Genomic DNA, 24847 nt, shown 5'->3' with positions numbered 1-24847 from the left:
CCATTTGGTATTAAATCTCGCACATTGTTGAAGCCAAATTAATTCACCTAGAAACAACGCATGTATTAAGTTAGAAAAATAAATATATATATTTTTTTTTTCTAACTTAATACATGCGTTGTTTCTAGGTGAATTAATTTGGCGTCAACAATGTGCGAGATTTAATACCAAATGGACGTAATACAGTTATTGTTATGGAAAAGATTTATGTATACATATATAAAGCTAAAGATTACACTGAAATAATCATTTTTTACCTCCATGGAGAATGTAATATTTTCAATGCTGTCGCACAAGCAATGGGTGCAAACATAATTGGAATAAATAAATCACTTGTCATAAGTTCGGTGGTGCAACGAATATTTTATCCTCTATGTGACAGGATCTGGCTTCCCTTCTTCCAAAGACATTTTCGTGAGTAAGATAGCTTTCCCTTCTTCTAATAAACCAGTCTTCATATCCTTTTAAGAAATAATGCAATAGATTAATATTATAATAAAATATAAAGAGCCGCATACTTTAAAATAATATTACCTTCAATAGTTCCAGCTTTTCTCAACTGGTGGTCTGTCTGGCCAAGAACTCGCCAATAAATCAAGAATTTGAATATCAAATTCATTCTTCATCACTTTACCATCCATCTGTTTCAAAATGTTGCGTGCTTGTTGCATCAATGGACCAGAAAGTGATACCTATGCAAATAATAAATTGTATATTTATTACAAAATTTTTCTTACGTCTTACGTAATTAAACTAAAATCTTATTTACCTTTCTTTCAATATCATCCTTGTATCTTCTACTTCTTCTAAAAATAAGAAAAAGTTAGCTTTAATTAATAAATACATTTCCGTATCGACTTTGGTCTAATTGAGCTTTATAAATTCGTTGTTACAACAATGATGATCTGAGATGCTTAGATGTAGTTAAATAAATTATAATTATAACTGTAACAAATATTTAAAATTTTAATTTTTTATATTTATTGTAGTTATAATTTATTTAACTACATCTAAGCATCTCAGCTCATCGTTGCTGTAATGACGAATATGTAAAGCTCAATTAGACCAAAGCCGATCCTATACGAAAAATGTGCGAATATTTTTTTATAAACTCTATTTGAAAAATATTTGCGAGTATACTTATCTTATATTTCCTCCAAGGTGCCCAAATTTTCTTTGTGACACCTTGTATATCAACGTTTGACATTTCGCGCTAACCTCCGCAATTACAGTCGTTCTCATCTCTCGTTATAGTTGCGCGTTCAGAAATGCATCTAAAAAAAAGTGTCGCAACTATAATGAAAACGACTGTACACCCAAGGACTTTGATTCTGTCCATGGGGAAATTTTCCAAACTGAGAAGTCGCTATCTTTCTACATACTTACAGTTCATGATTAATGAAACGACTAGAGCTTATTGGTCGTTACGTTAATCATGAACTGTAAGTATGTAGAAAGATAGCGACTTCTTAGTTTGGAAAATTTCCCCATGGACAGAATCAAAGTCCTTGGGTGTACACCCACGGAATTTGATTCTGTCCATAGGGAAATTTTCCAAACTGAGAAGTCACCACTTTCTACATACTCGCAGTTCATGATTACTGAAACGACTAGAGCTTATTGGTTGTTACGTTAATCATGAACTGTAAGTATGTAGAAAGATAGCGTCTTCTCAGTTTGGAAAATTTCCCAATGGACAGAATCAAAGTCCTTGGGTGTACACCCACGGAATTTGATTCTGTCCATGGGGAAATTTTCCAAACTGAGAAGTCACCACTTTCTACATACTCGCAGTTCATGATTAATGAAACGACTAAAGCTTATTGGTTGTTACGTTAATCATGAACTGTAAGTATGTAGAAAGATAGCGTCTTCTCAGTTTGGAAAATTTCCCCATGGATAGAATCAAAGTCCTTGGGTGTATAGTCGTGAGCTAAAAGGTTGCAACACATTTTTTTGATAGTAGATGATTTGATGCTTAATTGGTCGGATCCACAGGTAAGAACCAATAACGTTCGCCGTTTGATGAGCAAGTCTACATTTTAAAAACAATCGAAGAAAATGTGTTGCAACCTTTTAGCTCACGACTGTATAGTCAATCGGCGAACGTAATTGGTTGGATCCACAGGTAAGAACCAATTACCTGATATGAGCTTTAGAGTATAGTTCAATCCCGAGACCATGGCTGCGGTCCACTTGACGCTACAAATGCTTCGAAGCGTTTGATTAACCAATCAGAACAATGAATTTTACAAATTGACCAATCGAAGAATACTTCGAAGCATTTGTAGCGTCAAGTAGACCGTAGCCTATGTTTTCCGAACGGCTAGTGTGAATTAGTGGCACACCAGTGTGTATTTCCGAACGCAGCCCATGCTAATCCCTTCCACCATGATCGGAACGCAGCATGGTGGAAGGATAACATGGTGTGTGCAGTTCGCGCGTGTCTCTCTCTAAAAATTTGCCCTCTTCGTCTATCAGTGGGTTATAGTTAATAAGACAGCCAACTGTGAAAAGCAAAATTATTTAGCGTCAGCCTGTTGGTATGCTGAGTCATCTATCCTTGTTTCATGCACTTATTCAAGTATCTGCTTCTCTTTCTATCGGGAACAGTTATGCACGTGAAGTGTTACACTAATTTTTGACCGAAGATTCGGTTCATTCGGTTAGTTTCCTCCATTTCCTTTTCATCGTAAGAACACGTGTGAAAGAAATAGGAAACAGCGTAAGAGTGTGCAAGAAATTGACAAGCTTTTAATATGTTGTAATACAGATAAAAATGTGGGACACGTATTTTTATATGTATAACAACGGGCCCATATGATTGTCAAGAGGATAAAACACACTCTTGAAATAAATTGATTTTTTAATTTCTGAATTAAAAAATCTTAATACTTAAGTAATACCATCGAAATGGTAAAAAATATAAAAAAAAGTTTTAAATAAAAGTTTTATATATTTCTATGTATTTTATAACACTTTGTTTAGATTTTTTTTAATGTTATTTTTCTCGAAATTTTCCTTCTCTTCTAAATTTCTGAAAAATTTAAAATTTACTTTATATCAAAACTTATAGCATATTTAACAACAAATTCAAACATGTATGGTGAAGTTATAGTTCAAAGACACATTTTTCAGAAATAAACTAAAAATATCTATATTGCTATACACGCGCCCCATCCATATCTGCTTTATGGCGTCTATTGTTAATATATATTTATTTTTTTAATAACTACAAAATTTTTCGTATTATTATATTTTTATATGTTTTTTAGGTTTAATTTTATTGTTTTTTATTTTTTATTTATTTATTTATTTACTTATTTAATTTTTACCTATTTACTTTTTATTGTTAAAAATCTATACAATAATGAGGACGCTCAGAATTTAACTGAACAAAAATAACTGTATTTGCTTGTCTTATTATTAAGTTTTTCCAATTTAATATTTAATTTTGATATAACAACAAACTTGTTCAATTGTAAAATATTAAAAAATATCACTTACATGCAAATCACACCTTCCTTCTGACGTATGTAAATCGAGCCATGAAAATATACATACAAGGATAGAAAGAGAAACTAACATGTGTGAAACAAAGAAGGTAGATCCAGCATACCAACAGGCTGACACTAAATAATTTTACTTTTCACAGTTGGCTGTCTTATTAACTATAACCCTTGCAGAGCAAAAGTGGGCGTGGTTTAGCCGAACTGCACACACCATGCTATCCCTTCCACCATGAGGTTCAGTAGGTTGTAGATTGTAGATTTGGGCTGCGTTCCATGGTGGAAGGGATAGCATGGTGTGTGCAGTTCGGCTAAACCACGCCCACTTTTGCTCTGCAAGGGTTATAGTTAATAAGACAGCCAACTGTGAAAAGTAAAATTATTTAGTGTCAGCCTGTTGGTATGCTGGATCTACCTTCTTTGTTTCACACATGTTAGTTTCTCTTTCTATCCTTGTATGTATATTTTCATGGCTCGATTTACATACGTCAGAAGGAAGGTGTGATTTGCATGTAAGTGATATTTTTTAATATTTTACAATTGAACAAGTTTGTTGTTATATCAAAATTAAATATTAAATTGGAAAAACTTAATAATAAGACAAGCAAATACAGTTATTTTTGTTCAGTTAAATTCTGAGCGTCCTCATTATTGTATAGATTTTTAGCAATAAAAAGTAAATAGGTAAAAATTAAATAAGTAAATAAATAAATAAATAAAAAATAAAAAACAATAAAATTAAACCTAAAAAACATATAAAAATATAATAATACGAAAAATTTTGTAGTTATTAAAAAAATAAATATATATTAACAATAGACGCCATAAAGCAGATATGGATGGGGCGCGTGTATAGCAATATAGATATTTTTAGTTTATTTCTGAAAAATGTGTCTTCGAACTATAACTTCACCATACATGTTTGAATTTGTTGTTAAATATGCTATAAGTTTTGATATAAAGTAAATTTTAAATTTTTCAGAAATTTAGAAGAGAAGGAAAATTTCGAGAAAAATAACATTAAAAAAAATCTAAACAAAGTGTTATAAAATACATAGAAATATATAAAACTTTTATTTAAAACTTTTTTTTATATTTTTTACCATTTCGATGGTATTACTTAAGTATTAAGATTTTTTAATTCAGAAATTAAAAAATCAATTTATTTCAAGAGTGTGTTTTATCCTCTTGACAATCATATGGGCCCGTTGTTATACATATAAAAATACGTGTCCCACATTTTTATCTGTATTACAACATATTAAAAGCTTGTCAATTTCTTGCACACTCTTACGCTGTTTCCTATTTCTTTCACACGTGTTCTTACGATGAAAAGGAAATGGAGGAAACTAACCGAATGAACCGAATCTTCGGTCAAAAATTAGTGTAACACTTCACGTGCATAACTGTTCCCGATAGAAAGAGAAGCAGATACTTGAATAAGTGCATGAAACAAGGATAGATGACTCAGCATACCAACAGGCTAACGCTAAATAATTTTGCTTTTCACAGTTGGCTGTCTTATTAACTATAACCCACCGATAGACGAAGAGGGCAAATTTTTAGAGAGAGACACGCGCGAACTGCACACACCATGTTATCCTTCCACCATGACTGAACCTACAACGGCTACACAACTTCTATAAGCAAGCAAGCATAAGCAATTGCACGTGTTTCAAAAGATTATCGTTGCATCACTAACGACTTATAAAAGTAAATGAGAACAAACGTAATTAATATAATAGCAAGAAATATAGTAATTTGATTTTTAACTATACAAATAGCAAGTAAAAGAAGGAAACATGTATAGATATTGGATTATGCAAGATTATATTTATAGGTTAGAGAAAATATTCTACTTATTTTACATTGTATTGTATTTATTTCATATTTTTTTTATTTATAGGCTTATTAGTTAGCTTTTTTAAAATTTATTAAAATTTTCTTAAAATTAATTCCTTTATTGTTACACATACATATCTACATATACTGTTTCATTGATACAGTTTATTCTTTTATAAAAAAAATACACAAAAATACAAAAATAATTTAATAGAATAATTACTTTTTCTAATAAATATGTTTAGAAACTCATTTTTTGCGTAATATAGTAATGCTATTTTATATTTTACAATTGTAGAATATTTCAAATAAAAGTTTTAAATATTAAGTAAATTTAAAACTTTATATTATTTATAATTTGTTGATCTGACTTTATAGAGTTAAACATCGAATTATTTGTAATATGCATGTTGCATGTGCATTAAAATATGTATTTCATATATATGTAAATATGGCATATTTTCATACTTTCATGCTTTAGAACAGTGTTGGAATTGTCTTCCTCTTACAACTTATTTCTTAGCAATGAGTATCTAGATGCACATAATTAAAGAACATGGCATTAGATGTATCACAAATGTAATGAAATGGATATTTCCATTAAATACTGAGAAAAAATATATAATTTATGTCATCAATTGATATGACATAAATGAGCATTATGTCAAAACTTTGAATAAAGTGTAATACAAATATTTTTAAATTATAGTGAAAGATATATACATATGTCATTACTTTTAAAAAAATAGAAAAAAATAGTTTAATATAAAATATCAAAGAAAAAATTTAATGTGGTACTATGAAATATTGTCTATATCATTACATTTATGATACAGACATGCCTGAGATTAAATACCATGCTTTTTTAACATATCTGGCACATTTATTGCTAATTGACAAGCAATAAAAGAAGAAAAGTAAATGTAAATTGCTAAATTTAATTGAAAGTTGCAAATAAATTCTATCATTGCAATAGAGAATATATAAAATTATTAAAAAAATTCTAACAAATTTTATATTATTTAAAGAAAAATTTATAAAATTATCTCTTATATTTTCAGATAGTACAGTTAATATGTACATACAAGAAATATTGTCTATATCAAGCTTTTATAAAACATGATCATTTTTATCTACTGATTCACATATAGTCATATATTAAAATTAAAAATAGAAAATCTTAAATTAATATCTTAATAAAAAGATCAGTATCTTTTGTAAAGACATTTTATTACAAAATGGTTAAACAAGTATCAGATGAATCTGCAAAAGAGATAAATCTCATAAATTCAGATGACGAGGGATTCATTCGCTCTGATAATCAGCAAAAATCAATTAACAAGGTACAAATGAAAAAGCAATTAGGTCTTCTGGAAGGAGTAGCCATTATATTGGGAATTATATTTGGCTCAGGTATAACTTATGACTTTTCAATAAGTAAAGTTAAACTACAATATACTTTTATGTATTTCATATTTTTGTATATTTGTATTGAATATTTATACTAAGCTATAAATTGTTTTCAGGCATTTTTATCTCACCAAAGGGAGTAATACAGGAAGTAGGTAGTGTAGGATTATCTCTGATCATATGGGTGCTGTGTGGTCTGCTCTCCATGGTAGGTGCCTTGTGTTATGCAGAGTTGGGTACTAGCATACCACGTAGTGGAGGAGATTATGCCTATATCCACGAAGCTTTTGGTACATTACCTTCATTTTTGTACTTATGGGCTGCTAACTTAATTTTTGTGTGAGTAAATTTTTAATTACATTTCATTATTATTTTAAAGGCTCAGAAAAAAACTTGTTTTTTTTTTTCAATTTTTTTCTTGGATTTTTATTTTTATTTTGTTCTCAAGGGATAGGAAAAAGTCATTGGAAAAATTCAAAAAGTATTGTAGTATGAGGGTACTTCATCAGTATCAAAATTATTTGTTTTATGATAAGATTTCTTAAATCCTTGCTACACTTATTTTTGACTCCGTAGTTCGCCATACTCCGATCCGTGGGACAGCTTGATTTTTTGCCTTGTCATTTTCATTCTAATTAATATTTTAAAACTTGTATTGTAAAAATTAGAAATATATAGTCTAAATACAATACTCATAAGGTAATAACAAGTTGAGATTATGATTTTGAAGTAATTAAATTTATAACAATATACAGGAAAAAGTAAACTATAAAACGAGATTACACTTAAGGAGCTCACCAGATCAGGATATGGCAAACTAGAGTTAAAAATCTATATTAATAAGAAATAACTAGAAAATGGTCCATGTAAAGTTATATTAATGTAAGTTTCTATCTTTAAGTTTCTGTCTGTAAAGTTTTTTTTTTTGTTTATGATAATGCAAGTATGAGGAAAACAAAAAGCAAACAAAAAAATAAAAACAATTAATGTATTTTTTTAAGTAAAATAAAACGTATGCGTCTTGATAATTTCTAATATTCAAAATTCTTCACAAAATAATTAATACAAATATTAACTTAAATTGAGCTTTAAACTAGTTGTTAAGATTACATTCATTCTTACAATAATTTATTTAATAATTAATATACCTCAAGAGATGTAATATTCCAAATATGAATATAAAAATTAGCTAAATATTAATTCCAGCGCTTATACGAGGTATCTTATTTTAATAATACTGTTGCAATCTGATAAGACTATCCGCACTCACGCATACGCGCACTCGTGAAATAATAAAACAAGCTTAAGAAAACGTAGGCTTTTAAATCGTAACGTGACACTTTATCCAAAAGCCAGGATAACAACATGAATATCGTCACCCATCAACACATGACGACCATCGAAACTCCACAATACCGAGCGTAACACTGCCCCTTTTCTTTTGAAGTTGTCATCCCGACTGCAAAGTCTTGTCGTCTTAAAGAACCAATTGAACGTTTTGAACTGTTTTTTCTTGAGCTGCTGCTCCAAGATACTAAGCCGCTCTTTAGATCCACACAACGAAATCGAAATTCTTTCCAAAACGAAGAAATCCTCCTCAAAAAAACCCTTTTCAGAGAAATCCTCTCTTGAAGAATTTTTTCTGAGAAATCTTTTTTCTTCTAAATTTCGAGCAAGATGGGGGTATCTATCATGGACCCAACGTCTTCAAAGACTCACCAAGCTTCTGCCTCGGCATTTGCCTTCAGTCCCACAGGGAAAACCATGATCAAAAACCTGGGGCAAAGCAGTCTTCTAGTTAAAATCTTCTTCCGCAAAATGCATAAAGAAAGAAACTCTCGCTTACGAGGACAGTCTTCCAAGTCAATTCATGCACTAAAACGTAACACAACATAAAAGTAACTGTCTTAAGGCTCCTGATTCCTCAGCCGAGAACTCCGCGTTGACGGTAGCGACATTCCGTCACGGACAAAATTAGAACTAATAGACGTGAAACGTGACAGATTGACGATGAGATGTTGTCGTGCATGTCATTTTGTTATTATGTGTTCCATTATGAAAATGTGACTTGTTTCGTATTTACCAAATGCGTAAAAATGGACCACGAGTAAAGTTTCTTTGAATTTTATACATAAAAGCACATTTTTCACTCCTTTCAATAGCTATCCGTGTGTTTTCCTGTCTGAATAGACGTCACTACGTGCTTTTTACGACTATTTACTGACTGCTAGGCGAAAAAAGGATAGTCGTGACCAATATTTAGAAGTGTTTTAAAGCCATCTGATTAATCTATTAAATAGACTCTATTTTATCCAAATTGGCTTTATTTACAAATGGCAAAATTACGTGTCATTTCACGCAATTTCTCGCTTCTGACGTCACGACTTCAATATGGCGGCGGCGAGTACTTAGAAGCCTTAAATCATTAAAATACTTTAAAACAACAAAAATTATTCCGGGCTTCGTCAATGTTCCGTTAAACAAATTTTCCCTAAAAAGGTTTTAGGGGTAAATAAAGCGAGTCTATCCCAACGAACGATCTTATTTTTATGTCTGTTTGATTTTTGAACACAGCAAATTTACCTCTTTTAATAACTTTATAAGGCCTCTCCCAATTACTTTGCAATTTAGGAGCTCTGCCAAGCACTCTCCGAGAATTGTACAATCAAACTTTCTGATCAGATTTGAAAGATATTCGCCTATTTCATCGATCATACTACAACTTTAACCTCTGAGATTTTGTCCCTAACCGTTGCCGAACAATGTCATGAATAGAAATCTTTTTTTTCTTAATTTAGAGAAATATCCTCTCTCTGATTCCAAATTTTTCTCTGGGAAACGCCCACGAAGAAGATCTAAAGGTAACTTTAATTCTCTACCTTGAAACAATTCAGAAGGAGTAAAACTCGTAATTTCTTGCTTCGATGCTCTATAAGCTAATAAACCCAGAAAAATTAAACGATTCTAATCTTTCTGTTTTTCCGAAACAAATTTTGCTAAGTAATTCAAAAGCGTCTAATGCTGACGATTTACCTGTTCATTAGATTGAGGATGAAGTGGAGTAGTTTGAGTCTTTTTAATTCCCAATAAAAAAAAAATGAGATGACTCCTGAAATAACCGAGATTCAAAATTTCTATTTTGATCAATATGAATTTTTAAAGAAACTAGAAATCTAGAAATTACTTAATTCACAAAAATTTCTACCATCGTATTTGCCTTAATATTCCCAGTCGGAAAAGCTTTCACCCATTTTGAGAAACAATCAGTAACAACCAATAAATATTTTTTTCTAAAAGAAGAGGTTGGAAAAGGACCAAGAATATCCATTTGAACCCTTTTAAGGGGGAAACCTCCTTTACACGATCGAAAAATACATGATTTTCACGAATTTTTTTTCGGGTATAATAACTTGAAACGTTTTGAAATTTTTAAGACAATTTAATACATAATCTAAGAGTACACAGGAATTTTTTCAAAAAAAAAGATGTTTACTACAAAAACGGACGCCATATTAATATCGCTTATGGAGTGTCTCCGCTGTGTACACTGTAGCGTCCTTAATTTTGATCTGAAACGGAAAAACCAAAATTTTTTGTAATGTTTATAATACTAGCTTCTATGTGACATTTCGATTTTTTAAAGAAAAAGTCGAAATTGCATGTTTTTACACAGTTTAAAATTGAAAGTGCGTTTTTTGTTTAAAAAATCGACTTTAAAATACGAAAAAAATATGAATTTTTTTTTTTTTTTTTTTCCCAAAAAACTGTCACACCGAAGAGAATTTAATTATCTTTAAAATGAGAGGTTATAAAGCCAAATCGATTTAGTAGATTTTTCTTAATCGTGTACACAAAATCGAACAAACGTGTTTCGAGAAAAACGCGTTTAAAATTTTAGATGCATAAAAATACTACATATTCATAACTTACGGCAGTCTCACGCTAATCAGCGATTCCAGCTGCATAAAGTAACCCCTCCGCTTCCTCGTAGAACTCGTTTTGAGCCATCATCTCCATCCTAGCCGTTCTTACTTCTTTTGAGCTGCTATAGCTTTGGCGGTTCTGTCTGTTTATTCGCTTCTCGTCCTTCATTATGGCAAAATTGTGTGCCTGGATCCCAATTTCGATATCCAATTTGTTCATTATCATTAACACTGCATTGTAGCCTTTGTTAAATATTGATGCAGCAATATACGCAGCAATGCAGACGATTTTTGCTCCAGTGTGAATGTGTTTAGGCTATAAATGCCAAACGGTAGAATTGAAACTTTCATTCTGTGTATAACCGCCTAAAAGACTGTCATTTGAAAGATCGTCGAAGATCGGTTGCAAATGTTTCTCAACATTTGGGTGAAGAGGAGGGGGATGTTTAAATGACGCTGCACAACCTGCTGCTTCAGCCTTGCACCACTTATACTTCATAACTTTGTAAATACTGCAGATATCGACTTGAAATTTTCAGGGAATATTCTTGAATAGTTTAACAATCGATTAAGACTATTTCGAAAATATCGATTTTTTTGACTCGATAAAGGAGGTTTTCTTCTTAAAAGGGACGCCAACATTAAAGATTTATAAAGGAGATTTTCCTTTTTCAGAAGGATCTTAGCAAAACAAACGGATGGAATTCGATAATGCATGGTGCGATAGCCTACTAACTAATCATCTTGACTTATCTAACCCAACCAGCGGAAAAACCCTAGGCATCGGCCGCTGTGAGTGGTGGTGTGCTATCGGTCCCGTGTGCTATTGGAATCCGCCAAAGCAAACCTTACAAGTTTTACATCAATGCTCGACATCCTGTTTATAGGTAGCCCAGTAAAATCGTTTACGGATTTTCGCTAAAGTTTTATTTATTCTAAAATGCTTGCTAACAGGAGAATCATGAGCTTCTTCTAATACTTGTTGAATAAACTTTACGGGGCTACTGTTTGAGGAATTTTCATCCGCAAGTCCGGAAAAATCTATTTTCTAAATAACACTCCATCCTTGATTAAAGAATCCCATTAAGTCCAACCTTCGAGGAGGCTATCATTAGAGGCTATCTCCTGACAAGAAGGACGAACACCGAATCCTTACTACGATAGATGTTGATAATAGAACTATCTTCCAACTGAGCCTTTGTCCAACTTTCTGTCTCCTCTTCCTCAAAACCGATTCTCCCTAAAGAACTATTTTTACCTCCTCCTTTTTAGATTCCACTTTTTCCACAATATTTACAAAAAAAACTTAACAGAAGGACGTCTAGGTAACGCATCAGTATTACCGTGAAATTTTCCTGCTTGATGAACAATTTTAAAATCATATTGTTGTAGACGTTCTAACCAATGTGTCAATCGTCCGTCAAGCTCTTTAAAAGACATTAACCATCGCAAAAAAAAATATGATCAGTTCTAATCACAAACTTCTGTCTTTAAAGGTAATGATGAAAATTTTTTAAGGATTTAATAATAGCTAAAAGTTCTCAACGAGTAACAGTAATTTCTTTTCGATTTGCTTAATATCCGACTATAAAAAGCGATTACCTTTTTTTATTCTCTTGTTTCTGAGATAAAACTGCACCAATGCCATGGTTAGAAGCATCAGTATCGAGAATAAATTTCCCTGTCTCAGAAGGAAAAGATAAAATTAGCGAAAACATTAAAAACTTTTTAAATTTTTCAAAAGCTGACTGACTTTGTTCATTTCAAATAAATTTATTCTGATTTTCAGTTAAAACAAAGGCTTTGCAATAAGAGAAAAAACCCTTAACAAACTTCCTGTAATAAGGACAAAAACCAAGGAAACAGCGTAACTGCTTCTTGTTACGAGAAATAGGCCAATCCCGAATAGAATCAACTTTCTTAGGATCTAGTAGAGATTCCATTCTTCGAAATAACATGACCTAAATACTTAACCATTTTTCCGAAGAAAGAACACTTTTTCGGATTCAATTTTAAATTTGCTACCCAAAGACGAAAAAAAACTTTCCTAAGATTAGCTAATAAACCTTTCAAAGTCTTGCTGAAAATAATCACGTAATGAAGATAAACTAAGCAAATCTTTTTAATAATTTGATGAAAAACCCTTTCCATCAATTGTTCAAAAGTCGCGGGAACATTGCATAATCCAAAAAGCATAACAGTGAATTGCCACAACCTCTTTCCTATCAAAAAAGTTATCTTTTCTTTGTCCTGAGATCGTAACTTAACTTGTCAATAACCACTCTTTCAATCCAGAGTCGGCAACCAAGAGCTTCTGGATAATCGATCAAAAAGATCGTCAATTCTAGGCATAGAGTAAGAATCTTCCTTAGTAAGCGCTTTTTAGCGTTTAATTTTCTGTAATCCACACAAAACCTAAGAGTTTCGTCCTTTTTAACTAAAACAGGAGAAACCCAAGGACTATTACTATGTTTACATGGCTCGACTTACGCCGAAGTTATAACATTGATGTTATAAAATTGGCCAATCACGAGTATTTCTCAGAAGAATGAAAAGACTGTAGTGGGTTTTAACCCAAGTTTGTCGCCATTTACCGAAATCGTCCAATTAGAACGGACGATCGTCCACGTTAAAACCCACTGCAGTCGAAAACGCTATAAGTTTGCAATCAACAGGAACTTCCTCTTCAGTAGGATACCTCAAATTACAATTCATAACGAAGATCCGTTGCTTGTTTTCCCTGACAAACCTTCTATCAACAATAGACATCGGAACCTGTGTCAATCTTAAAAATACAAAATTGACCATCAATGAAGCCACTGAAATGAAAATTATTGCTTTGTGCATGATTTAACTTAAAAGAAAACTTTTTCCTTTTTTAAATATCTAATTCCTTTGCTGAGTTTTGCGAAATTACCTTACAGAGCTCGGCTATTCCGAGTTTCCCTCCCTTCTCAGTTAATGTAAGGGAAGAAACACTCCGAACAGAAATGTTCCTTAGAACTACATTGCTAACACTCAATTTTTTTTCGCGAAAATTTTTCTTTTTCCCTAAAATTTCTATTTCCGTGTTCTTAACAACAGAATTCTTTCTCATGGCCCTTTTCTGAACAAATTTTGATTTTCCTGAAAATTTAGAAAAACTATTTTCTGTAATAACTTTTATAACCATTGTCTTTTCTACCGCAGAACATAAAGAGATTAACCCCTCAAATTGTAAAATTCGCTTTATAAATCCATCCGAAAGCGAAGCAACAAATTGAGGACATGCGATTTTATCTCGAGTGGTTCTGTGGAGCACTCCGGATAAACTATAGTAGACGAGCCATTCGTTCAAGTTCTGCTTCCAGAGTGGAAATATCTTCCCCAAAACCTTGTTTTCTATTTATAAATTGAGTATAAAACGATTGAGCTAAATGGCTCTCACCAAAACGCAATTCTAAACGCGATTCTAATTCGGAAAATTTTAAATTTTCTAATTCTAAAACTAAACGCTCCATCTAAAATTAAACGCGCTTTTTTCATAAAATACAAAGCTAAAACCACTACTTTAACTGAATTGGTCCAATTATTTACACGATCCAGCAAACCAAACTGTGTAAGAAATTCGCGCAACGGAGCACTCCCATTATACATATCTGGCTTTAATTTTAACCCTATATTATTTTCAAAAGCGGAATTGGAATTAAAATTAGTGAACGACTGATCTTGTGTTTGTCGAAGCCGTTCAAAAAGCTTGTCCCTACACTGCTGAAATTGGACACGCTCCTCCTTAATTCTACAGAGCTCCTCCAACACAGTTCGTAATAATTCTGCAGTGCCCGACGCCTCGACATCTTCCATCGTCCGCTCGACGATTTCCGAAGATTGTGAAGCCATAACTCGAAGCTCGTTCGCACGTATTCGAAAAGAATGCTTGTCTTGCTCGTCCTATCCTGGACGAGCCCCCAAAATGTTACGATCTGATAAGATTATTTGCACTCGCGCACTTCGATAACACACACGTGTTCGTAAAATAATAAAACAAGCTTAAGAAAACGTAAGCCTTCAATTCGTAACGTGACACTTTATCCAAAAGACAGGATAACAACATGAATATCGTTACTCATCAACAGATGACGACCATCGAAACTCCACAGTACCGGACGTAACAATACTGTAAAATTAGGTAGCGTATCATTTAGCAAAAACAGCAATTTTTTAGAAAAAAAATTGGAATTTTTCTTGTTATTTTTTTTCAGCGATTTGAAAAAAAACGGTTTTTTTATTTTATGTTTTACTTGATGAAGATTGAATATTGCAAAAAAATATATTTTTGTCATTTACAGACCTACAACAAATGCTATCATGGGATTAACATTTGCTCAGTACGTCGTACAACCATTTTTTCCTAATTGCGATACACCGGATAATGGTGTGCGATTAATCGCTGCGCTAAGTATATGTATGATTTAGTGTTTTATTAAAAATATATATTTCTACAGAAAAAATATTTCTGCAATTAAACAAATTATTTTTAAAACATTAAAACAAAATAATCTTTATATCTATTTCTATATCTAGCATAAAAACATTGAACTTAACATTTAAAAACTGTTAAGTTAAAACATTGCCAACATTGCGTCGAATCAATGATTGAAACGTTGAAAATATTGAAAAAACGTTATTAAAATGTTAATTGAATGTCTTGCAAACATTCCAATTCAACTTCGAAAACATTCATTTAATCTCCTTAGTCCAACCTATTTTTTATTGTTTAATTATATTAATCGGACCTCTAATGTCGATCGTATATATTTTTCAAGCAAGGTGTCCACTACCTGGAAAAACTTGAAGTCAGGAATTTGAGACTGCCCCCTGGAATCAGGGATTTTCCTGGAAATTTTATTGCTAGTCCTAGAAATTTTTGAAGTTTTAATTTTAAATTTAAATTTTATATCTTTCTGACGAAAATATTTCTTACATTTTTCCTATCTAATGATGGAAAGCACGGCAAACGTATCGAAGGATACACTTGCTCCATAAGATGGAAATTGTGCAGTAGCTTAAAGAGCAATTGATATTAAGGCTCCTGACTCCTCAGCCGAGAACTCCGCGTTGACGGTAGCGACATTTCGTCGCGGACAAAATTAGAACTAATACACGTGAAACGTGACAGATTGACGATGAAATGTTATCGTGCATGTCATTTTGTTATTATATGTTTCATTGTGAAAATATGACTTGTCTCGTATTTACCAAATTCATAAAAATGGACCGCGAGTAAAGTTTCTTTGAATTTTATACATAAAAGTACATTTTTCACTTCTTTCAATAGCTATCCGTGTGTTTTCCTGTCTGAATAGACGTCACTTTACGTGCTTTTTACGACTATTTACTGACTGCTAGGCGAAAAAAGGATAGTCGTGATCGATATTTAGAAGTGTTTTAAAGCCATCTGATTAGTCTGTTTTATCCAAATTAGCTTTATTTACAAATGGCATGTCGGACAAAATTACGTGTCATTTCACGCAATTTCTCGCTTCTGACGTTACGACTTCAATATGGCCGCGGCGAGTACTCAGGAGCCTTAAAAATATATTTTAAAATTTGTAGGTATACGAGACAAAATTGAACCAATACGCGAAGGTTATAAGATAATTCTAAAATATACGAGGGTTATTTGAAAAGTTTCCGGCCTTTTGAAGAAAACACATATTTTGAAGCAAAATAAAATTTATTTCTCGACGTAGTCTCCCTGCAACTCGATACATTTGGTCCAACGTTTTTCCCATCCTTTTAAGCCGTCAGAAAAAAATTAATTGTCTAAACCGAAAAATATTAGTTTACAGCGTTTTTCACCTAAGCATTTTTATATTTTTACTTATATTACTTATATTTTTTTATAAAGAAATTTTTTCAATTTTGGAAACAGGAAAAAGTTGCTGGGAGCTAGATCTGGTGAATAGGCTGGGTGTGGAAGTAATTCAAACTTCAATTTGTTCAATTTTGACTTTGCGACCATGCACGTGACAATGTCAGTTGACAACTTTGGAAGAGTTACCATAGACAAAGTAATGATCAGAATGATTTCAAATTTTTACGGTTTACATATGTCAAGGCGATCTATCGGACGGCGAAAGAAATTTTTTTCTACAGTTTATGTCGATGAGGCCGGTAATTTTTAAATGACCCACGTATTATCGTTTATTACGTGTATTATCCTTAATGGTTTTTATTTTATTTTTTGTATATATTTTTGTTACGTTTAATGTTTAGATAACATTTTATTGTAATGTTTTGATAAATATATTGTCCAGTCTAATTTTATAATTAATAACTCAATATTAATTTTTTAGTTCCGTAATATATATTATTCAATTAATATAATATCTTGTATTGTTCTAAATTAGCGTTGTATGTTTTATCATTGTTTGAATTCTGTACTTCTGATAGTTAGGTCCAAATACATATTGTAGACAGATTATTATATGGCATTAGTTGATATTATTTCCCAATTTAATATTTAAATCTTAAGTGACTTGTTACACGTTTAAAGAAATGTTAAAAAGCGCGCGTGTAATAAAATAAATTTATTTCAAAGCTATATATTCAAAAATTTTCGTACCTGGAATTATGATAAAAATTCCTGGAAAATCCTGGAACTTTCAGGGCATAGATTTATAAATTTTGAGTGGACACCTTGTCAAGGATTTTGAGCTCTAAAAAATCTAGAAAAAATTTCGATATATTTATTATGTAGGAATACAATTATCAATTATTATATGATCCAAAACAGTTTTTACCTTTTTTTTTATACATGATCAAAGAACTTCACCCATTTTTATATGTGATTTTGTGCTATACGCGTCCAGTCATCAAACATATATAATTTGTAGATAATAATGGCAGTATTAAAGAAAATATAGATTTACATTCTCAAAACCCGCCGAAAGTAGTTCTGACCTCTTAATGGTGTCATTTTATTCGTTTGACGACTTATCATCAGAGTTGTTTAATACGACAAATATTACATTCTGCTTAGGGCCCGGATGTTTGGGCAAGATCCCGGACTGCGTGCGAATAAGTCGGATGCTCGCTAAAGTGAAGTAACAACATTTCTGAAGAAGATCCGACTGCATCTGACCTAATCCCGCCTCATTTGCACGCAGTCTGTGATCGTGCTCAAACGTCCGGGCTCTAGTTCTGCTACAATACAAATATGGTATTGTTATTAACACGCCTAGACTATATTCGAGTTTTAAGACATATTGGTTACATACAGAATGACCCATTTTAACTTTTCCGGTCCGAACATGTTTTGATGCGCCTTCCTGTCCCTCTCCTCTTCAGAGCCAGTTGGATACATCTTAGAATTGCCACGATTTCAGTTTGGAATACCGTGGCATACCCATCAAAAGACAGGCTTTCCGCCACTTTTTCCTGACGACAGACGATACCCGCATCGGAGCTTGTGCCCGTTTTGGTGCCATCTGTAAACTAGATATCCCGAGCTCGATCTAGTACCTCGGATCCTTCCCAATCCTCGAGCCTTGTGATGTGCACTTTAAAGCGCCTGTCCAGGCTCGAATTGCTGGCATCCTGTCCTGTCTCATCCTGAAGATAGAGTTAGCCAGAATGGGGAACCTAGTGTGCTCGGTCCTCTCATTCCACTTCAAACCGGTGATATTACATGAGGATCATTTTCAGCTAACGCGTATATATAGTATAAATGAATTCTAATATAGCCGGAAAGTGTAACAACAAATTAAAATAACGAATATGGCAATATCGATCGAAAATGGTTCTCAGCGCTCAATAATTTTTCCAGGTGAATTCATAAACATTTCTAAGATAAAAAAAATGTTTTGAAACATAATTGTACAGTCATATTCTTAAAAGTATGTATCAAAATTTTTTAGGTTTTTAAAGCCTAAAAATTCTTTGAAAAACACAATTATCCATTAATAACTCGATTAGTCTAATTAAACAATGAAAAATAAATTGGATTACGGGAGATTAATTAAATAAACATTAGACATTTCTAGAATATCTTTTGAATATTAAATATCTATGTTTCTAAAATAGTTCAACGTTTGTATGCTACACATTTGTAGGGGATATAATCTAATTATTTGAATGCAAATAATGCTATCTATTATACTGCTAAATTTAGATAATCTATATTTGAAAACAAATCCGTTTACCATTCAAACTTATTTTATAAAATTAACAATAAACAGAGAACAATCTCGTTGTATGCTTGTAATAAAGGAAAAATAAACGGTTAAATAATGAGATGTTTAATCTATGTAAATTATAATTTGATCTCATGTCAAATAAAATGAGTACAAGTATGAACATGTTTCATCTATACTTAATCTTCATCAGCATTGAAAATCAATTAATAAAATTACATTGTATGAACATTTAACAACAAACACGAAAATATAAATATAAATGATTAACATATTAGACAAAACTAATAAGAAGTCATGTCAAGTTGTTTTCGTTAATTAAATTACGAAATTTATACTTTATCTCGAGAGTTTGTGTTTGATTGTTATGGTGTTGTCTGATGGAATTATTTTGTAAACTTTTATGCACCTTTTTTTTGTATCATGACTATGGAATTGATTTTACTGGAACTTTCTATGCATAAAGATCCAATAAAAAAATTTTTAACTTTCTTATAATTTTATAGATTGATTTTATAAATCATTTGTATTTTTGCGATTATTGTTAAATGGTCATGTAATGTAATGTTGATTGATTCTCAACGTTGATGAAAGCTAAATATAGAAACATGTTAGTATTTGTATTCAATTCATTTGAGATCAAATAAAATTTATTATGTTTATATACAGGTTTACTTACTTTCATTAATTGTTATGATGTGAAAGAGACGTCAAAGATGCAAAATGTATTCATGTTTGCTAAAATAGGAGCACTAGTGATTATTATTGTAGCTGGATTAGCCTGGCTTTGCATAGGTATGTTTGTTAATAAATCTTTAACAATGTATTGTTTTTTAATCAGTTTTGTTAATTAGGACATACGGAAAATTTTGAGAACATTTTTGAAAACACGAATACCGACCCTGGTAAAATCGCTGTAGCTTTTTACTCTGGCATATTTTCTTATTCAGGATGGAATTACTTGAATTTTATGACGGAAGAACTAAAGAATCCTTATGTGTAAGTTATGTCTTTTTTGGTAAATGCAATTATGTATTTTGATATACTACAAAGGAAAAGAAACAAGTTGAAACTTTGAAATATGATTTTACTTTCTAATTGAACAAATTAATAACTAAATGACTTCTTATTAGGAATTTGCCACGTGCAATTTATATATCACTGCCGCTAGTAACTTTAATATATGTTATGGCAAATGTTGCGTATCTAACCGTTTTAAATCCGACTGCTATGATCGCTTCCAACGCCATTGCTGTGGTAAGTAATATTAAAAAATTTATTTATATAAAAGATTTTATTTATATACATATATAAAACCAAAAAAGGCTAACTATAATTTTCGAATTGCACATCGATACATAATCTTGCTCGCCAAAGTAAATTTTATTTAGCGTTATTTTTGGAATAATATAATAACCAGGGGCAGCGACTTGTCGGCTCGCCATATGTGGAGTTGGACAACTTGATCGGGAGGGGGGGAGACAAAAAGTTTTCAGAATTTGTTTAAATTTCATATTAAAATCTCTTTATCGTAAGAAATTATACACAATAATGAGCAACGAATTTGTAAATATTTTATAAATATTGATTTGCTGAGTGTGTGTAATTGAAATTTGGATTGAAATAAAAGTTATATAATATAATATATTATAATAATATAATATAAATTTAACTGATGGATTGTTATACGGAGCATACAAAAATGTTTAGACTATAATACTTTTCAAATCATAAACGATTAAAATTTAATTGTAAATTTATCAATTTATGACTAAATTTCTCCAGCTAACAAGCAACTCTACCCAAGTGTTACACTCCGATTTTGATGAGCTTTGAATATATTGTATTCTAGGTCAAAATAAGAGACACGTATTTTTTTTATACGGGCCCATACGCACTTTTAGGAAGTGAAACACGCCTTTGAAAAAAATTGGTTTCTTTCTTTCGAAGCGTATATCGTCGAAATTATAGGAGATAGAGAAAAATGTTTTAATGGAAAGTTGAATGGCTTAAAAGATACATTATAAAAGTGATAAAAATTTTTTTTTAATTTTTTTTATATTTTTTTCTACCACATATCTATTTTTTTCAAAATTTTTATTTCTTTTATACGCAAAATAAAGCTTATTTTATTACGAATTCAACGATATATGATGAATTTATGTTCCGACATTCCCATGTTCCAAAAATAATTAAAAGTCTCTCTATACGCATGGTATGCGCACCCGTTCGTGCACTACGGAAGTGTTCTCCTCCGATTTTTAAATTTTTCAAAAATTTAGAAGAAGAAGGAGATTTCGAGAAAAATGACATTTTCGAAAAATCTGAGCAAATAGTTATAAAGTACATAGACAGCCATAAAACTTTTATTTGAGAAACTTTTTTTATATCTTTTACCGTTTCAACGGTATTACCTCAGAAATTAAAAAATCGATTTATTTTAAGAGCGTGTTTCACCCTTTTAACAGTCATATAGAACCGTAAAAATACGTGTTCCATATTTTTATCTATACTACAACATATTAAAGGCTTGTCAAAATCGGAGGGGGACACTTCCGTAATGCATGAACAGCTACGCTTACCATGCGTATATAGAGGTTTTTAATTATTTTTGGAACATGGGAATGTCGGAACATGACTTTATCATATATCGTTGAATTAGTAATAAAATAAGCATTATTTTGGGTACAAAATAAAATAAAAATTTTGAAAAAAATAGGTGAGTGGTGGGGGAAAGTATAAAAAAATTTTAAAAAAATTATCCCTTTTATAAAGTATTTTTCAAGCTATTCAACTTTCAATTAGAACATTTTTCTCTATCTCCTATAGTTTCGACGATATACGGTTCGAAAAAAAAAACTTTTCAAATGATTTGATTTTTTTCAAAGGGGTGTTTTACCCTCTCAAAGTGCGTACGATCCCGTATAAAAAAAAAATATGTGTCTCTTGACTTAGAATACAACATATTCAAAGCTCATCAAAATCGGAGTGTAACACTTGGGTAGAGTTGCTTGTTAGCTGGAGAAATTTAGTCATAAATTGATAAATTTACAATTAAATTTTAATCGTTTATGATTTGAAAAGTATTATAGTCTAAACATTTTTGTATGCTCCGTATAACAATCCATCAGTTAAATTTATATTATATTATTAGACTTACGCACGCGCGCGTCAGACATTTATATACAAAATTTAATTTTTTTTTATTAGACATTTGGCAATCAACTTCTTGGATATATGGCCTGGATAATACCTGTAATGGTAGCTGTGTCCGCTTTTGGAGGATTAAGTGTTCATATTATGACATCATCTAGAATGTGCTTTGTCGGCGCCAGGAACGGTCACTTCCCTTGCATGCTGAGCCATATCAACATGTCCAGACTTACACCTACACCTGCTTTAATATTTCTGGTATGTACAATACTAATTTTATCAATTAAAATTTTTAATCTTTCACATCGGATTACATGACCTGAGAACAAAAATCAAATGTTTTTCCTTATTTTGTATATTAAAATATATTATTTGTTTCTTTTCTTTGTATCATGACTCAATTTTCTTTACATTTACAGTGTATTCTATCCCTTATAATGTTATGCACGAGTGATATATTTGTATTGATTACATACTGCAGCATAGTAGAATCATTCTTCATCATGATCTCTGTAGCTGGAATTTTATGGCTACGTTATAAAAGACCCAATATGGAACGCCCAATCAAGGTAATATGCTTTATGCTTAAAATTATAACAGTTTGTTTATATATCAAAATCAATGAAAATTTTTCTCAGGTACCATTATGGATACCTATATTGTTCGTAGCGTTATGCGCTTTTCTGGTTATTGTACCATGCTACGAAAGACCGTACGAAGTTGGTATGGGCATTTTGATTACTATGTCTGGCATACCCGCATATTTTCTTGGTGTTGCTTGGAAGAACAAACCATTGTGGTTCCAGAAAATTAACAGTTCGTAATAAGTGCAATTGGCTAAGTCTATCCAATATTTATACAGTTACATTTTTTTATATTACTTCTCTTAATTTATTGAGATTAATCTAGGCCACATCGTCTTGTTATTAAAACATTTTTTTTTTTAATTGATTATACTCAAAATATAAGCGAAGAATTTATCATTAACTTTTTTCTTTTTATTTTTTTTGAAATGCTTATCCATTTTGATAGGAGCTATTATATTTTAATGATCAATACTACATACACTTTCATTTTCAAGTGTAATAAAACTTTCCATTTAAGTGTAACTAAACTAATATTTACTAAATATACTGATATATTCTTATAAAATATATGAAAAGTGAACGTTGCAAATATTCATCATTGGCCGCTAAAGTGTTAAATAAATCTTGTTTTGAACTTTTTTTCAATTAAATGGCATATGCAAAATGGAAATATTTTTATCACACATGACGACATTGTCATTAATTAATAGATATAAAGTTGGAAAGCAGCATAAAAAATGTTAGAAATTTAGAAATCAAGAAAAAATGAAAAATATTATTAGTTTTTAAGCCAAATTGCTTAATTATATATTTTAATTTAATTAATATTTTTTCATTTTGTTTTCAGTCAAAGCTACTTACGCTGTACAAAAATTATTTCTGTCTGCAAGGGAAGAACTCGAAATCGATTAAGTAGACAATTCTACAAATTCGATCGACTGTATGACGTCACACATGTACCAAAAAAAAAATTTTGAGATTTGAGAATTGATCTTACATATACATATATTAAAATTGAAAAAATATTGAAACTCCAAAAAAAATATTTTTAAAAAATTAAAGAATAATAGGTAACTATAACATTTGAAAAATATTAATATCTAAAGACAAAAAATGAAAACAAATGAATAATTATAAAAGTAAAAAGAATGAAGGAAAAGAAAGAAATTAAATCGTGATCTGTATTGTAAATAAGATAGATCTGAGAATTGCATTTTATAATTATTAATATTGCCAAAGGAGTGTCTTACGTTTTTTGTGTTTTCAGTATTATTATTCTCTTTATTAGCATACTCATTCTGTGCCGCGTAAATCATCCATGATTCATGTTGGACTTCTTGTTTAAACCGTTTGATATTTTAATTATAAAAAGAATCGTAATTATAAAGTAATTTCTGACACTATGCGTGAATACATAATTAAGATGTATACATAACAGTATTGATATGTTAGGCTTTCTTTATAATTTTAGTATTTTTAAGTACATTATTATGAAATACATTTTACCTAACAAAAATAATAAAATATATACAAAAATCTGCGTATCTGCCTGTAACTTACGTGGCAGGCTAGATAAGTTACCTAAAATTGGCGCGATACGGAATGAGTATGTGTGTTAATTATATTGATTAATTTTTAATGCTATTGTATATTAAGTATTTATATTATAAAATATTTATGTATGAGGAGAAAGTTTTTCGTAAACATCTATTGCAAAAACTGTATTTTGATAATGTCAGTATATTGCAATAAAAAAAAAATTATATATATATATATATATATATATATATATATATATATATATATATATACATACACACACATACCTATATTGTTGCTGATTTTTTAATGAAGGCTATAGTTCCATTTTTACAAATAAATACAATATAAATATTATAATTATTGATAGCTGATGAAGGTAAAGTAAGACCGAAACGTTCCGTCTTACAGTATTGTTATTAATACTACAATAAATTTATATTTTATAAATAATAACCAAATTTGTTCGTTTTGGCCTTTTAATATTTTTGTTATTTAATATAAATATTGTTATTGGTAAGCCGTGCAAAATATTAACTGATCACTATGTCGTATAACAGAGGCAGGAGCGTTGCAATTCAAGCAGCATCAAAAAGGTTGGTTCATTGAGAATAAAATGCGGGCTTACAAGAATTTTATGAAAAATCATAAGGTTTACTTTATATATGAGTCTGGCATAGTAGATTAGTTATAAGTATCCAAAAATT

At 30.9% G+C, this 24847-nt stretch overlaps 1 protein-coding gene and 1 long non-coding RNA gene across 4 annotated transcripts; one reads left to right on the top strand and one right to left on the bottom strand.

Annotated features, from left to right (window-relative positions):
- Positions 1-5076: 5076 nt before the first annotated feature.
- On the top strand, positions 5077-24596 carry LOC105205877 (Y+L amino acid transporter 2). 3 transcript variants are annotated; one of them, XM_011175412.3, is made up of 11 exons: positions 5077-5222; positions 6413-6764; positions 6878-7100; positions 15013-15128; positions 19531-19656; positions 19716-19860; positions 19995-20118; positions 22072-22272; positions 22434-22583; positions 22653-22830; positions 23449-23572. In XM_011175412.3, exons 2-11 carry the CDS (start codon positions 6590-6592, stop codon positions 23511-23513), a joined length of 1503 nt encoding a protein of 500 aa, XP_011173714.1. In that variant the 5' UTR covers positions 5077-5222; positions 6413-6589; the 3' UTR covers positions 23514-23572. The 3 variants fall into 3 exon arrangements, with proteins under 3 accessions (XP_011173714.1, XP_011173715.1, XP_011173713.1); XM_011175413.3 differs by having other exon boundaries at positions 5087-5349; positions 19812-19860; XM_011175411.3 differs by having other exon boundaries at positions 5090-5349; positions 23449-24596.
- On the bottom strand, positions 9642-15013 carry LOC120359313. The gene is made up of 2 exons (XR_005576120.1): positions 10692-15013; positions 9642-10330 (listed from the first exon to the last, which is right to left on the bottom strand). It is a non-coding gene; the product is annotated as an uncharacterized LOC120359313 (long non-coding RNA).
- Positions 24597-24847: the final 251 nt, after the last annotated feature.

The sequence above is a fragment of the Solenopsis invicta genome, chromosome 13 (assembly GCF_016802725.1).
Source record: "Solenopsis invicta isolate M01_SB chromosome 13, UNIL_Sinv_3.0, whole genome shotgun sequence".
NCBI lineage: Eukaryota > Metazoa > Arthropoda > Insecta > Hymenoptera > Formicidae > Solenopsis > Solenopsis invicta.
The sequence above is the reverse complement of the archived record's forward strand: the minus strand, read 5'-3'. Positions and strand labels throughout refer to the sequence as shown.